The sequence below is a fragment of the Impatiens glandulifera genome, chromosome 9, assembly GCF_907164915.1.
Source record: "Impatiens glandulifera chromosome 9, dImpGla2.1, whole genome shotgun sequence".
Taxonomy (NCBI): Eukaryota; Viridiplantae; Streptophyta; class Magnoliopsida; order Ericales; family Balsaminaceae; genus Impatiens; species Impatiens glandulifera.
The window spans coordinates 28,891,743-28,911,742 of NC_061870.1; the positions used below are offsets into that span (position 1 = coordinate 28,891,743).

The window sequence follows — 20,000 nt, forward strand, 5'->3', positions numbered from 1 at the left end:
CAAGAAGGATGGGTCCACACGAAAATGTAGAAAATGAACTAAGATATATATTGAATCAACTCAACTACATCAGATCGAGTTATGATTTGATCGGAGTTATGATTAGAAATTTAGTTGGACTAAACTTTTTTTAACAAAATTTACGTAGACTAAAATGATAATAATATCAAATAATCAAATAAAATCTAAATAGGGCACTTATGTGTAGATCCGTCTTTACAAATCAATCATTATCAAACTTTAATGTTGAATTTAGGCAAAGGTCATCAGCAAGTTTCTTTAACTTAATATACAAGATTAAAAACAAGATCACACATCCAATCCATGTTTTTATTCTTTTCAAGATTTCATATATAGTGGGTCCATGTCCAGCACTTAATTGTTTGTTCAAGTGTGTGAATTCACATTGGCTGGCGAGTTCAATGTACACATAAAGTCACCAACCCACATAATGAAATCAACACTACACTATCACAAACCAACAAAAAAAAAGAAAGAAAGAAAGTTAATGGGAGAGAGCTGGATTGAAGCTGGTTCCAGAATTGTAGGCTTACTTTTTGACTGGAATACATTTCAACACTTCTTACCCCCCAACAACTCAAACACTCTATTTAGGAATATCAGAGTACTTATCCTTTTACAATAATAATAATAATAATGAATGATGAAAATTACAAGAGTTGAATTTTATTCAACTTATAATCTCTAATCAAATTTGTCCTAATTTTATATGAATTTTTAACAAATAAAATAAGAACAATCTAGCCCTTACACCTTTCTCAAACATCTATGACCCACATGTTCAGATGGCGGAGGTCGACCATTGCTAATAAATCAATTCTTATGGCTTTATAACTATCACACACACACACACATATATATATATATATATATATATATATATATATATATTGACTTGTCCATAGTTTATATTGACTTGTCCATAGTATTGAGGAGTTAATAAATTACATGCTATCATTTAATAAAAAACAATACAAGAAGCTTCTTTATTGTTTGAAAATAAAAAACTATATGATTGAATAAAAATGAAACATATAAACTTTATAATATAATGTGAAATCAAAAGAGTATTCAACAACAAAAACACATCCGGTAAGATTTCTTAAAAAAAATATATCACCATTCACCACTTTGGCGAAGATTCATAGTGACAAACCGACTATTTCAGCGGAGACAATGTTAAGATGAAATAATGTGTGGACATTGACTAGAGAGTTAATATTTGATGGTTGTCATGTTTTTTTAAGATATATCTTAACATTAAAAATATAACATATATATTGATTTTGTTTTTTCCTGTTTAAAGAAGACACTGGTCAAGTTCCTAGAGTGTTATGACCATGTGAGCTACCATTTTTTTTTTTATGTATTCATGTTGTTTGATGTATGAGTTTTTAATACAGTACTTATTTAAAATAAAAAATTAAACAAGACTCAATAATAAGAGAAGAAACTAAAAGTCTCTTAAAGACCTTAATTAGCCAGTCATCACATAAGACATATAATGAGATATCATTATTATTATTATTATGTCTAGGAATTTAATAATTATCTAAGATAGTCCCAAATATTAATTCAATACAACATTTTAATATGTCACCATACATTGACAAATAGAAAATGAACTGACTAAAGTAGAACAATCAAACCACAATATAGACTAAAAGTAAAAGAACATTTAAAAGTTGAATTTTGCGTTTATTTCCAAAATACCATTGACTGTATCACTTCTTCTTCTCCGGCAGCACCACCGGCTCACTTCTCCTTCTCTTTGCAGCAGCAGCAGCAGTTGCAGTTGCAGGTTCCTTTCTCCGACTTCTCTTTGTCTTTCTCCGACTTCTCTTTGTCTTTGTCTTTGTCTTTTTCTTTGTCTTTCTTCTCATCTTCCTCCTTCTTCAACCTCTGTTCCTCCTCTTCAGCTTTCAACTTAATTGCGTCTTCCTTAGCCTTATCCATGGCCACAATCAGACCCTCCAAACAACTATCAGCATCATCCTCTTCAGATTTCGGCATCAGATTCTCAGCCACATCCGCCGGCGTCATATTCACTTCTTTCAATTTTTTCTCAATTGTAGTAAACAGCTTATGAGATTCAATGCCCATGTAATTCTTTGCAAGAATCTTAAACGCCTCGAACCCACAATAGGACAATTCAACATGCTTATCCATTCTCCCCCTCCGAATAAGAGCAGGATCCAGTTTCTCCTTATAATTCGTCGTGAAAACAATTATTCTCTCCCCACCACAGGACGACCATAACCCATCTATGAAATTCAAAAGCCCAGACAAAGTAACTTTACTATCCTTCTCCTCTGGTTTCATCTTAGCAAGTTCCTTTTCCTTCTCCTTTTCCTTATCATCATCCTTCTCCTCATTCTCCTTCTTCCTCTGCCCCGTCAAATCAAGTGAACAATCGATGTCTTCAATCACCACAATCGATTTACTAGACGTATCGATTAGTAGCTTCCTCAGCTCTGTATTATCCTTAACAGCCGTCAATTCAAGATCATATACATCGTACTCAAGAAGATTAGCCATGGCCGCGATCATAGACGATTTACCCGTCCCTGGAGGACCATACAAGAGATACCCACGTTTCCATGCCTTTCCAATTTGGGTATAATAATCTTTAGACTGACTGAACTTGATCAAATCATTGATAATCTCCTTCTTCTTGATTGGATCCATAGCCAGAGTATTGAAATTAGAAGGATGTTCAAATTTCACATGACTCCACATTTTACGTCTATAACTATACCCTCCATCGTTCTTACTATTTGTATAGAGCTTCCTCTGTCGAGTCATGACCTGAATCGCTTTACCCTCATCAAGAACGTGTTTTAGGTAAGTGTTGGTGACGAGATCGCGGTTCTTCTTATGGAACTTGAGTTTGTAATAGCGTTTCTCGTCCTCTCTTGGGTAGAATGAGATTGATTGACGCTGCGTTATGTTCTGGTTAGATGACCACCAGAGCTTGACTCCGTTTTGGAAATTGTCGACAACTTCTTCGTGGTCGTCCATGCTGAAGACGAGTACTGCGTCAGAACCGTAAGCAACGTCAGCTTTGAGTCTTTTGGCATGATTTGTGGAGTTCTTGGCGAGGTAACGCTCAATCGCGACGTAGACCTTGGAACGTTCGAAGCCGTCGCCGGAATACTCATGGAAGGTAATTTGAACGTAAGGGTAGACGAAGCTCATGAGTTTGTGAGCGTATTTCTCAATAGGTTCACGAAGATCGTGAGGAAAGTATTGTCTGTACATAGCCCAGACAAACATCATTCCGGCCGCGATTGATCCGAGGTTTGCCCATGTCTCTCCTCCCATCATCATCAACAATGGCATCATCTCTCTCTCTCTGTATATCTTTTAGAAATGAGGAGTAAGGGCAGGGGAGGGTTATAACACTCACTTATATAGGCAAAATTTTGTTTTAAGATACGAGGTTTCAATTCTTATTATTTAAGATTAAGAATATTGTACTCAAACTAATTAGATTTTAAAATTATCACTTTTATATTTTTTTAAGTTTGAAATTGTAGTTTTAATATTTATTTTTTAATTTTTTTATTATTTATATTTATATTATGGTTTAAATGTTGAATCGATAATATATATATTTTTTAATTTAAAAAGTTAATCGGTTAAAATAAAATTCTTATCACTTGAGTTATTTTATGGTGTGAAACTAATATCTTAATAAAAAAACATAATATATATTTAAATTAAATTAATTTATTATATATTTTTTTTTCAAACATAGAGTTTAAACTGCGAATATTAATTCTTGTCAAATTTGAATTATAATTCAAATATCAATTTTAATTTTAATTTTAATCTTTCAAACAAACCCTAATATCTAAATACTATATTTTTTTTTATCAATTTAAAAGATATTATTATTGTTTATCATTCAAGAGTTTTACTGACTATGTTTTTAAAAAATTAATTGATTTGTTATTAATAAATTAATTAATTTGATTGTGTTTTTGAATATATTTGATTACACATTTTTTTTTTTACTATATTTTTAATTTATATATGTAAAAAAGACTATGCAATTCAAACTTGCATACACATATATGAGCAACACTTCATCGTCATACAACAAACAACAAATTTTTTTTTATCAAATTTATTAATATATATTTATGGTATATATATATATATAATTAAAATATATTTCAAAATATTATTTAATTTAAATTAATATTTTAAACTAAATTCCAAACCCAAATTCAGCTTTACGTTATCAAAATGGACCATATTATATAATAATATTCAACCACATATATAATAAAACTAGACCTGGTCAATTCTGACTCTTCCTTGGGGGTGATTGGCCGATCTGGACTTTGGAGTGGGCAGTGGGCACTACTAATATCTTCCCCGTCCCAAGACTATTTTTTAAACTATTTTTCGTAAAATAGTAACATTTTCATTTAAATTCATAAACTATCCACCTTAAACCATTTTTCTTAAATAGTTAATTAATAATTTCAATTAAATGATTAATTAATAATTTAGAGAGAAAAGTGGGTAATTTGAGAATGAGAATAAGAATGAAAATGTGGGTATTTTAAAAAAAATTATTTGAAAATTGGTCTTTTGGGAAAAATTATATATATATAGAGAGTAATGATTTGTGGTCGAAAGTTGGTAGAGCGAATCTAGCGGCAATGCCACGTTGTAATTTTTTTTATTTTGTATGATTCAAATTCTTTAACCCGATCAGTTTTGTCTCAGAACGGATCTTGCGCTGTGATGCGATGATCCGCTGATCTAGAGTTTTTTTTTAAGTTAAGCGTTATTATTATTATATATATATATATATATATATATATATATATATATATTTATATTTGAGTTTATATTTCAATTATTTTATGATAAATTATTTGGTTGGAGACAAATTGTCAATTTTTTAAAAATCACAGTTGTCTAAAACGTATCATTTATATTATTATTATTATTATTATTATTATTATTATTATAAGATATTCGTTCTGAAAAGTCGATAGAATTGATTGGGGAGTTAATCGTTTTTCTTGAAACCTACGAGTTCGATAACATGATGAACAAAGAAGGTTGGTTATACTATATTCTTAAACTAATCATTTTTTTTAATTTTTTATGTCATTTTACATAAACGATCCTATTATTGTGTGTTTGGTTACGGTGAACTGTGTGTTTTGGTTAGGGTGATAATGACATTAAAATTGAGGGTAAAATTTCAATTATGTTGTTTGTTTAGGGATTTAAATGTAGGAACTAAAATTAAATATAAATTTTTGATTCTACAATGACAAGTGCATATTTTTCTGGTTTTAAATTCCACTCTTATTCCTTCTTTCTCATTCCTTTGAAAATGAGTGATTCTTCTTTATATAAAAAAATAAATTTCTTCACTCAATTAGAATTATTTCTTAAAACATGAATTGAGATTGAATTGTAATATCGAATCTTATAAAATTTAAACTAAATTGTAATGGCAATTTTTTCAATTTTAGTGATGTCGGTTCATTGTTATAGGATGAAGTGTTCAACTCAAACTTTGCAAAATACAATTAACCAAATGCCAACCAAAAGTTTTTTTTTCTATTAATAAGAGAAACCCACTAATTAGAACACTAAAATCATACATTATTCTATAAAATCAGACTATTATTCTATGAAGTCTTTATTTTTTCTTATTAATATTATATTATAAAGTTGTTTTTGAAAGTTACACTAATAATCCATTCTAGTCCAGAAACGTCTATATTGGTCTTTACTAATTACAAGACTTTTTAATTATTTAATGGATTAATATTTTAATTATACTCTTTATTATTATTATTATTATTAATATATATTTCACTTCTGTACATTTTTTAAAAATAATAATAAAAAAAATTGAGATCTTATTCATTAAAAGGGTTTGAAAATAAACTTAAATTTTAAAAAATAAATATTAATTGTTTATAATTTTGAGGAATTGAATTTTTTTTGTTTGTTTGTTAAGAGAATGTAAAGAATATTAATTTATAATACTAAAATATTTTATTTTTTTTAATAGGAGATATTTTATTATAATATTAATGAATTGAATAATACAATTGATAAGAGAATTCACAATGGATGATCAGACATGTTTAATTATGGTTGTGGTTAATAAGATTATTTGAAAATATATTGTAAGATTTTCTTACAATTTACTGAAAAAAATATTTGTAAATGTTTTATTCTTAAAAATAGACTAATTAATTCATTATATATTAATAGAACAATTAAAGGGGTGGGTTGAGAAAGAAAGATAGAGAAGGGTTGTGGTCCAGCAATATCATGACAAGGGCAACCTAACAAATCCTAAATCTTGGCAAGCAAGTAATTAATTAATATCATGACGACCAAAAGACGAAGACGAAGACGAAGACGAAGACGAAGACGAAGACGAAGACGAAGACGAAGACGAAGACGAAGACGAAGACGAAGACGAAGACGAAGACGAAGACGAAGACAAATTAATTATATTTTTATTCTTGGACAAAAATCTAGGTTTTAGTATTGGAGAGATATTGTTAGAAAATGAAACTAATAAAAGAATATAAATTAAGTTCAACAAAAGTAGGATTGTAATGTTCAACAAACTCTCCATGTATAATTTATTTAAGAACAAATACAAATTCTAAAAGATTTTCAAAAAAAAGTTTGAAATCAATGTAGAAAGATAAAAATTAAAAAGTAAACAGATTTTTAACGGGGTGAACTATGATATGACATGTTTCATATTCGAGAATCAGATAAACGAATACTCCAAAGAGGGATATACAAATTTGTGTTGACCTCGACCGAGTCCCTCAATCAATGAGAAACAATCACTTTTGGATTTATTGTTGCTTTGATGTTTGAAGATTTTTCTCCTTTAAATTTGGATTCATGGAATGTTGCAAATCTCATCCTAAATTGTTATGAAACATTGCTATATGGTTGTTTTTTAATATTTTATGGGGTCGATTACAAAACTTAGATGTATATATAAAGTTAACATCAAGTTTTTTAATCTATTTGTCATCTGTCACGAAACATACAAATAGCCAATATAGCGTATAATATATAAGTTAAGCCAACCACTATGCATATATAAAAATAAAATAAAAAAAGGTAGGCCAAAATATTAAATAAGTTTGTTTGTTAAACATATGCTATGAAGCATACCGCAGCAGATAGCATAATAAGCTTCCATCCAATAATAATAATAATAATAGAACGTAGGCAAAACATAATTTTTTTTAAGGTTGATGCAAAACATAGATTTTCTAGTATAGAGTTGTCTCTTTTTTTTTTTCGTACTTACATTTGAGTTGATATTGCGTTTATTTTTGTTTGCCATCATGTTTTAGTCGGATCGATTTTTTCATCGAATTTTTATAATTCTAATAAAACTCTCAATCGTTGGTGGGTAGTTTGCTGTTCATACACTTCGATTGTGTTTATAATTCTTTCTTGAGTCTGCATTCGTCCTTTTTTTAACTGCAAAAGAAATAATAATCGGTTATTTTTCACTTTTTAAATATAAAGTTACTCGATTTTATATTTCATACAAGGCAATACAAATATCCTTCTATAATTTGTATGAATTTCTCATTATTTCGGTCATAATGGTAAATAATCTATTATAATTTGGCAAAACATTTTCTGACGTTGATTACCCATCACCGACTAATAATAATTTTAACTACCGTTCATAATATTTGGTAGAGATTCTTCATACACCGTTTAAATGGTTAGTTCGATTTGCTTTATTTCAAAACTCATCATTCAAGAACTCAGATTAATTCATTTTAAGAATAAGCTTGAATAAATTGCTTGATTTTTAAATCTTTTATGTTGAATTTTTTTTTTTAAATATTTCATTTAGTTTAATATTTAGATCATTAATTATTTATTTTGATTTTGTAATGTTATTTTGTATTATTTACAAATTATATTTTTATTTCTAACTCCTAATTAAATTTATTGAGAATTAATTTCTTTAATATAAAATAAAATAAATAATATTTATTATTTAAACAAATATGGCACAACAACAAAAATCTTAAACTATCAATATTATATGAAATAAAAAAAACTACCAATATTTATGCAAAATTTATTCCACCACTAGGAGTTGCTTAATTATTGAGTTATGAGATTCTATTATGTTAGTCCTCAAATACAAAAACAGTCAATCTAGCTCAAGGGGTTTCCAAAGAAGAGATATATATTTTTTTTTAATTTTTTTTATCCTTAGATTTTAAAGACTCTCATCTATATTTGTTATATCATATTGCATATATATTTTTTAAAATACAACTAATTAACTGTTATTAAAACTAATTAACAATTAGATAATTCTAAATAGTTTCTATTATTTATTTTTTTTACTCCAAGGATCTTTTTTTAATAATCTGAATAAAATGAATGGAGTGGAGATCAAGGAAGATAGTGACCCAAAATTTATAGTTGTTGTGAGTTTGAAAAAAAAATTGTGACTTAAAAAAAATAACGAGATAATTTTAGATAAAACGAATTGATGAAAGTAATTTTAGATAAAACGATTTGATATAAATATTATTATTTTTTTAATAATTAGATAAACAAACAATAAATTATATTGAATTTTCTTAAAAAATTAGGAGTGATTTCACATTTTCTACGGTAAAAAGATAAAAATAAAAAATAAATTTCAGAGTGTGCATAGATCCAGGGAAATTTGATGAAATGACACTAAAGATGGTCTTATTTGTTATAAGTGCCAACGCATAAAATTAAATTCGTTGGTGGTACTTTTTATTTGGACGAAAATGTCCCTGTTGCGAGACGCAACCAGAGGTTGCGTCAACCGACATTCGCGAGACGGATTTTTTTTTTATATAAAAAAAAAATTGCGTCTCGCAATTGTGAACATCTCGCGACATGGGTAAAATCGTCCGGAGAAAAAGGAAAAGTGTCACCAACGCATTTTAATTTTATGCGCTGACACTTATAGCAAATAAGGTGATCTTTAGTGTCATTTCATCAAATTTCCATAGATGCATCCATGTGAGAAATTTGACGAAACAACCTTAATATTAATGGGCGGTTTTTTGGAAATGACCCAAACCTAATAAACATTACAAAAATGATATTTTCAGTCTGTCTCAAGTCTAAAATACTCTTTACCTCACGTTATATATATATATCACTTTCTTTTCTCACTCCTCTCCCTAAACCCTAAGCGGAGGAACATACATATAACTCACAAAATGTTCGTTTCTCTCCTTTGATCTTCTCCTTCTTCTCGACCCCTATGATCTGGGGTGAGCTGGAGTGTTTAAAGTCTCATTGTTTGCTTTGTTTTAAAGTAGATCAGTCTCTTGTTGTTTTGTTGAGCTTGAACTTATTATTAATGACATATTCTATTTTGTTATGATATTTGATATTCTTTAACCTATTAAGTGTGATATATTAAATTTATGTTCATAGTCTCTCTACCCTTCAATCCTAATCGACTCACGCGATGGCGATGGGATCTGTGATGACGCGAGAGGAATCCTTATGACGTATTGAAATGGGGTTCCTTTCATTATGACTAGGTAACAATTCCATAGTCACTTAGTCAGAATGTTAGAGATACAATTATGATTACTCAAAAATAAATAAAATAATAATTCCCAAAGTAATTTAAAAATATTTAATTATGACAATATTGATTCATTTGAGAGAGTTTGAAAAAACAAAGTGAATTTAGCCATTTCTAAATAAAACCGATTGTAATTATTATTTAAATATAAATACTTAGTTTTTGTTTTTAACTTTTGTATGGTCAATTCTTATTTCGGAAGTACGTGTAGATTTTTTTTTTCTCTATTTTCGTATACTTTCTTAGAATGTTAAATTCAGTTTATCTTTCTGAGTGTAACTAATCATTTAATTAAATAAAATGTGTCACATAAATCTAGAACCTTAAGAAGGTTAGAAATATTCACTATTTTTTTAGTACTAGTTTAGACTCACAATCAAATTTTTTATTGGAATAAATTCATTTCATTAAAAAAAATAATAAATAACAACATTTTATCGTCTTACCCAATACAAAAGAGCATGTAAAAACCGTACATGAAAAATATTCATGTCGAGTCATCCAGTTAATTAAAACAAAACTAGCCGGCCAAGTTAATATTTACTCAAATTAATATTATAAAACTAGGGCAAATTTTGACTCTTCCTTGTGGGTGATTGGCCAATCTGGAATTTGGAACGGTTTATTCCACATCTTTTTATATTTTAAAATAGAGTAGGTGATTTAAGGGATCTGTTACAGAAGATTTCATGGGACTACCCAATTCGCACATGCATGGTCTTTTCCTCTGAAAACAAGTCAATAATAAAATATATTATAAGATAAATTGTTTTAATATATATTTAGAGATTTTCTTACAATCTTCCTCACTTTGAAGAAAATCTAATGTATATATTTTTATATGTTTTATTCTAACATTTAGAGAAAGGGTGGTGGTCCAGTTTGTCAGTGGGATGAGATGACGCAACCTCACACGTCCTTAATCTTGTCGAAATAATATCATAACGACCAAAAGACCAAGACAAATAATTATATTTTATTTTTGGACAATCTTAGGTTTAGTTTGGAAGAAATGTTAGAAAATTAAAATAATAAAAGGATATAAATAAGTTCAACAAAAAGTAGGGTATTGTTGTTCAACAAAACTCTCCATCTGTAGAAATTCTAAAAGATACTTAAAAAAAAATTGAAATAAAAGTAAAAAGTAAAAAAAAAAAATATACCGAAATGAACTATGCTATGAACATGTTTTATATCCGAGAATCTGAAAGATACAAATTTGTGTTGGCATCGATTCACTCTATCAATGAAAAACACTATCTTCACAATTTTGTCGTTGTTTGTATTTTAATGTAATGATTTTTATACTTTAAATTTGCATATCTCATCATAAATTGTTATGAAACATTGTTATGCGGTTGTTTTTCAATATTTTTATGGGCCTTTACAAAACTTATATGTATTAAGTCAACATAAGTTTTTTAATCTATTTATCATATGGGACAAAACATACAATAGCCAATAGCCAATAGCCAAATAGCTTATAATATTTAAGTCCAGCCAACCAACCAACCACTATGTATATATAAAAATAAAATAAAAGGTAGGCCAAAACATTAAATAAGTTTGTTTGTTAAGCAAATATGACATGAAGCATACCGCAGCAGATAGCATAATAAGCCGCCATCCAACAATAATAATAATAAATTTCAATGGCTTTGACTACTATAACCTTTCCGATCACAATTTTTTCTTTTAGTTATCAAAAACATAATAACTGGATAAACTATCTTTTATTTCCAGAATATTTCAGTTTATACTCTTACCTATTATCTGAACATACTAAGAAAGATGTATGATCTAATGAGGCTACTATGAAATATTTACTCATGGGTGGGGCAAGCTTTTCTATTCTGGTTCATGGTTTCTCTTGGCTATATAGTTCATCCGGGGGAGAGATCGAGCTTCAAGAAATAGTGAATGGTCTTTTTTCTCTAACAAATGGTCAGAACTTCATATAGGTTCGAATCCTACTAAATGGTCCACCAGAAATAAAAAATTGTTGAAGAAACAATAAGATATTTCTTTTGTCCCTTCCAGACGATCGGAAAAGAGAGAAATGATTAGACAAAAGATCTTCTTTCTAAAAAGATTCAGAACTATTATATGTCCAAGGTCCAATATTGAAATAATTTCAGAGGTTTTCCCTGAATTTGTCCGTATCAACAAAGAATTCGAAATACCTCGACTAATTCATCAAAAAATAGTGCTAGTAGAGCATAAGACTGAAAATCCTCGTGTCACCCGATCAAATTTGGTTCATTATTATTATTATTATTATTATTAGTGAAAGATTGAATTAGATGCAAAACATAGATTTTTTAATGTTAGAGTTGTTTTTTTATCACTCAGATTTGAATTGTGTAGCGTTTTTATCCTGTTCGACATAATATTTAGTCGGATTAGTTTATTCGTCTCGAATTTTTGTAATCCTAATAAAACTCGTTGGTCGTTCTTTTGTTACTTATACACTCTGATTGTGTTGACGATCAATTATCGAGTCTGTGTCCGTCCATTTTTTAGCAATAAAATAAATAAAATAATCGGATTTAAAATTATTTCATTTTTTTAATAAAATGTTATTGGATTTAATATTGCATATAAATACATTTTTTTACAAATACCCTCTTATAATTTGTATGATTTTTTCATTATTTTGACTCTATACATGTGTAATAATCTATTATAATTTGACAAGACATTTTTTTACGATGTTTAGTCTTTCCCATAATCGACTAAAGATAATTTTAACTATCGTTCAAAATATTTTGTAGAGATTTTTTCAACACCGTTTAATTAGTTCAACTTAATCTATTTTAACTCTCATCGTTCAAAATTCAAATTAGAAATAACCTTCAATAAATTGCTTATTCTTTTAATCTTTTCTATTAAAAATTTCATTTTTTAAAAATTGTTTATACATCATATTTAGATTATCAATTATTCATTTTAATTTTATAAACCGTTATTTTATATTATTTACTAATTAACTTTCAATTAAATTTAATGAGAATTATTATAAAATAAAATAAATAAAGTTTGTTTTTTTAAACAAATATATGTCACAACAAGTCAACAACTATCAAATATTATATGAAATAAAAAAAGTTACCATATGAGATTAATTTCCTCCATAAATATGCGATAAATCCTAGCTATTCTATTAGTCCTCAAATACAAAAAAGAAAAACTTGATGACAATGATGATGCCGATGAAGACGATGATGGGAGGAGAGACATGGGCTAACATTGGATCGGCGGCGGCCGGAGTAATGTTTTTATGGGCGATGTTCAGACAATACTTTCCCCACGAACTCCGACAACCTATCGAGAAATACGCTAAAGAACTCATGAGCCTGTTCTACCCATACATTCATGTTACCTTCCACGAGTACTCCAGCGACGGCCGCTTTGAACGCTCAAAACTCTACATCGCCATTGAGCGTTACTTGGCAGAAAACTCGTCCAATCGGGCCAAGAGACTAAAGGCAGACGTCAACTACGGTTCTGATACTCTGGTTTTCAGTATGGACGATCACGAAGAAGTTATCGACGAGTTTCAAAACGTCAAACTTTGGTGGTCGTCCAGCCATAAGCCACTGCAAAGACAGACAATCACTGTATTCCCAGGAGAGGACGAGAAGCGTTTTTACAGACTCAAGTTCCATAAGAAGAATCGCGATCTCGTGACCACAACTTACCTTAAACACGTCCTTGACGAGGGAAAAGCGATTGCGGTCAGGACTAGACAGAGGAAGCTATACACCAATTGTAAAAGCGTAGAGAGGAACGGTAGATTCGGTTACCAGAGAATGTGGAGTCATGTGAAATTTGAACATCCTTCTAATTTCAATACTCTGGCTATGGATCCAATCAAGAAGAAGGAGATTATTGATGATTTGATCAAATTCAGTCAATCTAAAGATTATTATACCCAAATTGGAAAGGCATGGAAACGTGGGTATCTCTTGTATGGTCCTCCAGGGACGGGTAAATCGTCTATGATCGCGGCCATGGCTAATCTTCTTGAGTACGATGTATATGATCTTGAATTGACGGCTGTTAAGGATAATACAGAGCTAAGGAAGCTACTAATCGACATGTCAAGTAAATCGATTGTGGTGATTGAGGACATCGATTGCTCACTTGATTTGACTGGGCAGAGGAAGAAGAAAGAAGAGGATAAGGAGAAGGAGAAGGCTAAAGAGAAAGACCCTGCTAAGATTATGAAGTCGGGTGATAAGGACAGCAAAGTTACTCTTTCCGGGCTTTTGAATTTCATAGATGGGTTATGGTCTGCTAGCGGCGGGGAGAGAATTATCATTTTCACGACCAATTATGTGGAGAAACTGGATCCTGCTCTGGTTCGGAGGGGGAGAATGGACAAGCATGTTGAATTGTCCTATTGTGGGTTCGATGCGTTTAAGATTCTTGCAAAGAATTACATGGACCTTGATTCGCACAGTCTGTTTCCAACTATTGAGGAAAAACTGAAACAAGTTAATATGACGCCGGCGGACGTGGCTGAAAATCTGATGCCGAAATCCGAAGAGGATGATGCGTATAGTTGTTTGGAGGGTCTGGTTAATGCGCTGGATAAGGCTAAAGAAGACGCAATTAAGTTGAAAGCAGAGAAAGAGGCCAAACAGAAGAAAAAGGAAGAAGAAGAAGTGAAGAAGGATGGAGAGAATGCTATTGCTATAGGAGAAGAAGAAGTTAAACAAAATGGATTAGCATCTCATGATTAACCGATCCCAATGATTAACCGATCCCAAAATTGGTCTGGTGGAAAGAATCGACTATAAAAAAAATGTCAATAGCATTTAAATAGAATTGGAGGGATTATAGTAGTAGTTCTCTTCTCATTCAAAAACAAAATTGAAAAAAAAATTGAAAAAAGAAATAAAAAAGAAATTGTGAGTTGATGGCATATGGAAAGTAAATGCATGTATATATATTCAAGCTTTAAATGCTCTAGTTAGGCCCATAGTCTAGGGCTTAAACCTGTGAAATTGTTGGTTGTTTCTGTTGTAATTGTTATTGGGTTTATAATGTTTAAGTTATTCTAGATTTAATATATATGCTCTATGTTTTTGTATTTTATTTCATATCTGTTTAAATTTTTGTATAATTTTTTTTTATAATATATACTATTTAAAAAAAAATGTAAATGGACAGAGTTGCTCGTGAATTATTTGAATCTTGTCTCGATAAAAAAATTGTTCGAACTTGTTCTTTAGTCTTAACAAACCGAGCTCGTTTAAAAATTTGAAAAATTAAACGAGTCAAATTAGAGCTTTTAAATATTCGGCTTGTAACATTGTTTAGAAAATAGTTAATGGACTCGTGAATATATTTGTTTAGAGACTCGTTTATGTGCTATTAAATATGTTTGTGTAGAACCTCGTTTATGTGCTAGTTTGAAATATCGTATAATATTTATTAATATATTATTGAGTAAACTTGAATATTTGGTTTTTTTTAATGTGCTAATTGAATTCTATATCCGTGAGTATTTTATACATTTTTTAAATATATATATATATGTTAGAATTTTATATATGTTAAGATTATATAATTTTATATATTTTGTATATGTTGAGACTTATTTAAATGTACAGTTATAATTGAAATTTTTGTCTTAAGAATATCATTTTCAGTCCAATTCTGTATTCATTAGAGTTTTGGATGTCTAGCCTAATACTATACTATACTATCCTAATATAATTTATGTTCTAGCCTTATTAATCCTAATATAATTTATGTTCTAGCCTTATTAATATTATATCTTTTAGGTGGATGTCAAAATTTTATGTTAATGAATGACGTTAAATTTGTATTTTTTCTTTATAATTTTCGTAATATTTTACCCAATGTTATCTATGTTAATATTTAATAACTAAAAAAAAAAAGTGAAGCTCTACAACTAAAATGAAGCCATCTTTTATGTTGTAAACAAGCCAATGCTAAAGCTGACCTTGAACCGCTAGTGAGCTCATCTAAATATAGTTGAGCTCGAGACCGTATTTAAGCCCGAATATATGCTAAACAAACCCAAGATTCGAACATCACCATAGTTTTTCTAGGCACTTTACAACCCTATTATTCCGTTGTAAGGGACTATTTTAATTGAAACTCTGAAACGTTTTTGTTATTTATTTTTTTATAGAAATGGAGAGGGAAGAGCCGAAAGAGAGTTCGAGCGCACATTCATGTTTCCAGCCGGAGTGGCGACTCCGACTTCCGTTCTCTTCGTTAACCTTTTCATGCACCGGTTACAGGTAGGCAACTCAAGCTCAGTCGACGAACTTCCGTTTAAATTCATTATCATGTTAATCTTTCAATTTTGCTACAATTTTGCACTCTGAAGATAATAATACATGTTTATGCAACGGTTGGACTGAATTTCTTTGAGTAATGCATATTACAGTACATGTGTTTTTTCACAGAGAAACTAGGAGGTCAACTATTGAATTTGTGGAACTGTTTGCTTCTAATACAATTAAACTGCTAGAATCATGTCTAAACTGCAATTGATCATGAATTCATGTCTCCTATACATATATCCTATACAGACAATCTCTTTAGCATAGTACTCCGATTGGAATGTGTGTGCATACAACAGAATGTTAGTGGAGTTTTACATTGTGAACTGAGTTTTAGAAATTTTCCATCAGTTTCTCTTCTAGCAGCTTATTAACTGAAGAATCGGAGCTTATTTAGTACACAAATATGCTACTGTAAAAACAAATGCAAGGAATATCATGTATACACCTAGTTCTTGAACAAGACAACTAATTGTGGTTTTTATTTTAACTGCCTCATAACTTGTCTGCTATGGAGATTATAACAGGTTTACAGCATATAAAAGAAGACCTATGAATCTGTTGATCTGCAACATTAGAAGGTGTCATAATTGTCTCCCCCAATATGTTCTATAGATTCAAACAGAGGACTCCTTCCAATATCCAGGTATTAACCAGAACTTCTGATACCCAGAATTTAGGGTATGACAATTTCAATATGCATATCACTGAAATACACTACTACTTATAAAGAACTGATTATTCATTGCTTGCAGAATCTAGTTTATTTCTTCTTCAGCTAGGAACATACATGTAGTAAAATAACTGTTATGGTTAGACAAGCTAATTTCATATTTTCATGTCAGCTTATTTTGTTTAAAAAAAACAAGAAATGTATTAAAACAAAGTTTTTATTTTATTTTCATCACGCATAATATAGGTACTGCTATCAAATATTTCAAATGCACCAAACATTTTTCCTTAGTACCCTCAAATAACTTTTGTGTTTTTTGACTAGTTTGCCTGATAATTTTGATTTCGGATCTTCATCTCCATCTCCATCTTCACCTTGTTCTTTTTCTGCTTCTGGTTTTTCTTGTATGTCTTCTTTCTGATCCTTCAACCTTGCATCATCTTTGGCTCTCTCCAGTGCTTCAATCAGGCTTTTCAAGCACATCTCAGCATCATCTTTTGAAGCATTCTTAGGCATCAAGTTCTCCGCGACATCGGATGGACTTATATTCGCTTCCCCCAGCAAACGCTCAATTGTTTCATAAAGAGGATGTGATTCGATATTCAAGTAGTTCTTTGCCAAAACTTTGAATGCCTCGAATTGGCAGTATGACATTTCAATATGCATATCCATCCTCCCTCTTCTTATTAGAGCTGGATCTAGCTTGTCAATGTGATTAGTCGTAAACACTATAATCCTTTCTGAACCACATGCAGACCAAATTCCATCGATGAAGTTTAGAAGCCCAGAAAGAGTAACCTTACTAGCTTCCTTTTCCTGATCAGTCTCTTTCTCATTCAAGGGATCATTCTCACCTTCCTCTTTGCTTTTCTCCTCCTTTTTCTTTCGGGTCCCAGTAAGATCAAGTGAGCAATCAATATCCTCAATCACTATAATGGACTTGCTGGTTGTGTCAATTAGTAGTTTTCTCAGCTCATTGTTGTTCTTGACTGATGTCAATTCAAGGTCATAAACATCATACTGTAGAAAATTAGCTATGGCGGCAATCATGGTAGACTTCCCAGTTCCAGGGGGACCATAAAGAAGATACCCTCTTTTCCAGGGTTTCCCAACTTTGGCATAATAGTCTTTCCCGTTACTGAATGTAACAAGATCACTGATTATTTTATCCTTGATTGCAGGATCCATTGCCAAAGTCTGAAAGGTAGCCGGATGCTCAAATCCTATGTGACTCCAGAAATTCTTGTCCGCCCAATACCACTAATCGCTAATGTTATTTGTGTAAATCTTTCTCTGGCGATTTCTCAGCCCAATTTCCCTGGCCTGTTCCACGACATGCTCCAGGTATGCTCCGACTACAACGTCCTTGTGTTGCTTGTGGAATGTTAGTTCATAAGATTTGTATTCCGGAACTTGTTGTGATCGTTGGCCGTAAAATGTTGAAGTATATATTTCTGAGCTGGTGTCTTCCTGCAAAACCCGATACCATATCTTTATGCCCTTAAACTCGTCAAGGACTTCTTCGCAATCTTCGAAGCTGATTGCAATGGACTTGGTGTTCTTGATCATGTCAGCTTTGAGACGTCTGGCTTGGTCAGTGGACTTGTTGCCGAGGTAAGTTTTAATGGCATAGTAAACCTCGTTTCGCCTACCATTTGAGTGCTCGTTGATTTTGACTTTAATGTACGGATAGACGGAACCTAGTACTCTGACGTTGAACCACTTTCCTAAATAGTTTACGAGCTGCTGGGGGAAGAACTGTTGAATCGTATGTTGGTTATCTTATCTCATAAAAATTACACGTAAATGATATATGAAAATAATACAATGATAATAAAACAATACAACAGATTATTTAAGAAATGAAGAAAAATCTTCTCGTTTGCTCCGAGGCCTGTGGAATCACAGTTCCCTTAAAACAGTTTCACCGTCTCCCGTTTGTGCTGGAGAGTTTCGTCGGTGGCTGCTTCCCAGGGTACAACGGAACTTGCAATGATTTAGCACAAAAAACCACTACAACAGCGAACTAAACAAAAGTACCTGAATCACAATCACCGGGTTTCGCACAGAAATGATCGAGTCAAGAAACTCGAAGAACGCTCACAAGAACACTCACAAGAATACTCACAAGAACAAGGAAAGACTTTAGAATTCTAGAGAGAGAAGTGATAATATAATGTGTGGAGAGGAATACAATGTGAAGGGATATTTATAGTTGAAAATTAAACTCATAATCAATTCTGTAATCCAACGGTCACTAATCCATCATCCATTCATCCAACGGTTATCGTTACTTGCCTTTTCATCATCTTTGCAAGTTACATCCTACAATAAATATTTTGTAGTCATTTGTTAATTGCCTCATTCAAGACATTTATGTTAATTGTAACAATTAACAAATTTAATTCACAATGAATTTGATGTGAATTTCATTTGGATGAAATTTCACCTTAATTTACATTTGAATTTCATGTGAATTTCATTTGGATTAATTTCACTTTAATTCACATTTGAATTTCATGTGAATTTCATTTGGATTAATTTCACTTGAATTCACATTTGAATTTCATGTGAATTTCATTTGGATTAATTTCACTTTAATTCACATTTGAATTTGGTGTGAATTTAATTAGCCCAAATATCATTTCCATTTAATTAATGAAATTAGTTTAATTCCAACAATCCCCCACATTAATGGAAATTGAAAGAGTAACCCGGTGAAAGGTTCAACAGTTGAATTTTACATAGGATAGGTAGGTGTAACCCTTTGAACCTTCCCTTATGAAAGTATATAACTTTACTAGCCGATTAGTAGACTCGATGTCCTTGAACTATTCTGCCTTTTGTGTAAACGATTACACACTTTCACATAAAATTCTTCCTGATACATGTCAGTTCTCATGATTGTGTTCGTTTTGGCCATGAACACTCGCCTGGTTCAGTGAGAGGGTCTAGAATTGAGCCGTGCAATTCTTTCGAAGCGGCCCCACTTCTCTCTCACATAGGTGATCTCTTTATTCATAAAGAATCATTAAAAGCCTGTGTGCTTATCCTTTCCCGAAATGTTATTTTATCGTAGGATTTTTACCCATAGCAATCTACCAAGTTTAGTACAATTAGGTTGTCCCATTGAACCTAGTTCTTGGGATCTCCAGTCATCATAGGTTGGGTTTCCCTTCATACTAACTTATTGTAGGCTTAAGTCCCATTCCTTGTGAGGACTTTAACACCAACTCTCTATTTAACCCTTTGGTTAGCGGATCCGCAATATTATCTTTTGATTTTACGTAATCAATTGAGATAATTCCAGTAGAGAGTAATTGTCTAATGGTATTATGTC

At 30.9% G+C, this 20,000-nt stretch overlaps 2 protein-coding genes and 1 pseudogene across 2 annotated transcripts; 1 reads left to right on the forward strand and 2 right to left on the reverse strand.

The window, feature by feature from the left end:
- Positions 1-1,591: 1,591 nt before the first annotated feature.
- LOC124915209 (AAA-ATPase ASD, mitochondrial-like) lies at positions 1,592-3,397 on the reverse strand. Its single transcript, XM_047455886.1, has one exon. The coding sequence runs from the start codon at positions 3,364-3,366 to the stop codon at positions 1,777-1,779; it is 1,590 nt and encodes a 529-aa protein (XP_047311842.1). The 5' UTR covers positions 3,367-3,397; the 3' UTR covers positions 1,592-1,776.
- A 9,445-nt stretch (positions 3,398-12,842) lies between these two features.
- LOC124916817 (AAA-ATPase ASD, mitochondrial-like) lies at positions 12,843-14,409 on the forward strand. Its single transcript, XM_047457584.1, has one exon. The coding sequence runs from the start codon at positions 12,856-12,858 to the stop codon at positions 14,407-14,409; it is 1,554 nt and encodes a 517-aa protein (XP_047313540.1). The 5' UTR covers positions 12,843-12,855.
- Positions 14,410-16,873: 2,464 nt separating this feature from the next.
- LOC124916161 lies at positions 16,874-19,790 on the reverse strand (annotated as a pseudogene).
- Between the last annotated feature and the right edge of the window lie 210 nt (positions 19,791-20,000).

Bases quoted from the DNA above. Each gene is read 5' to 3' on its own strand.
- LOC124915209 (XM_047455886.1), bottom strand. From the start codon at position 3,366: ATGATGCCATTGTTGATGATGATGGGAGGAGAGACATGGGCAAACCTC.
- LOC124916817 (XM_047457584.1), top strand. From the start codon at position 12,856: ATGACAATGATGATGCCGATGAAGACGATGATGGGAGGAGAGACATGG.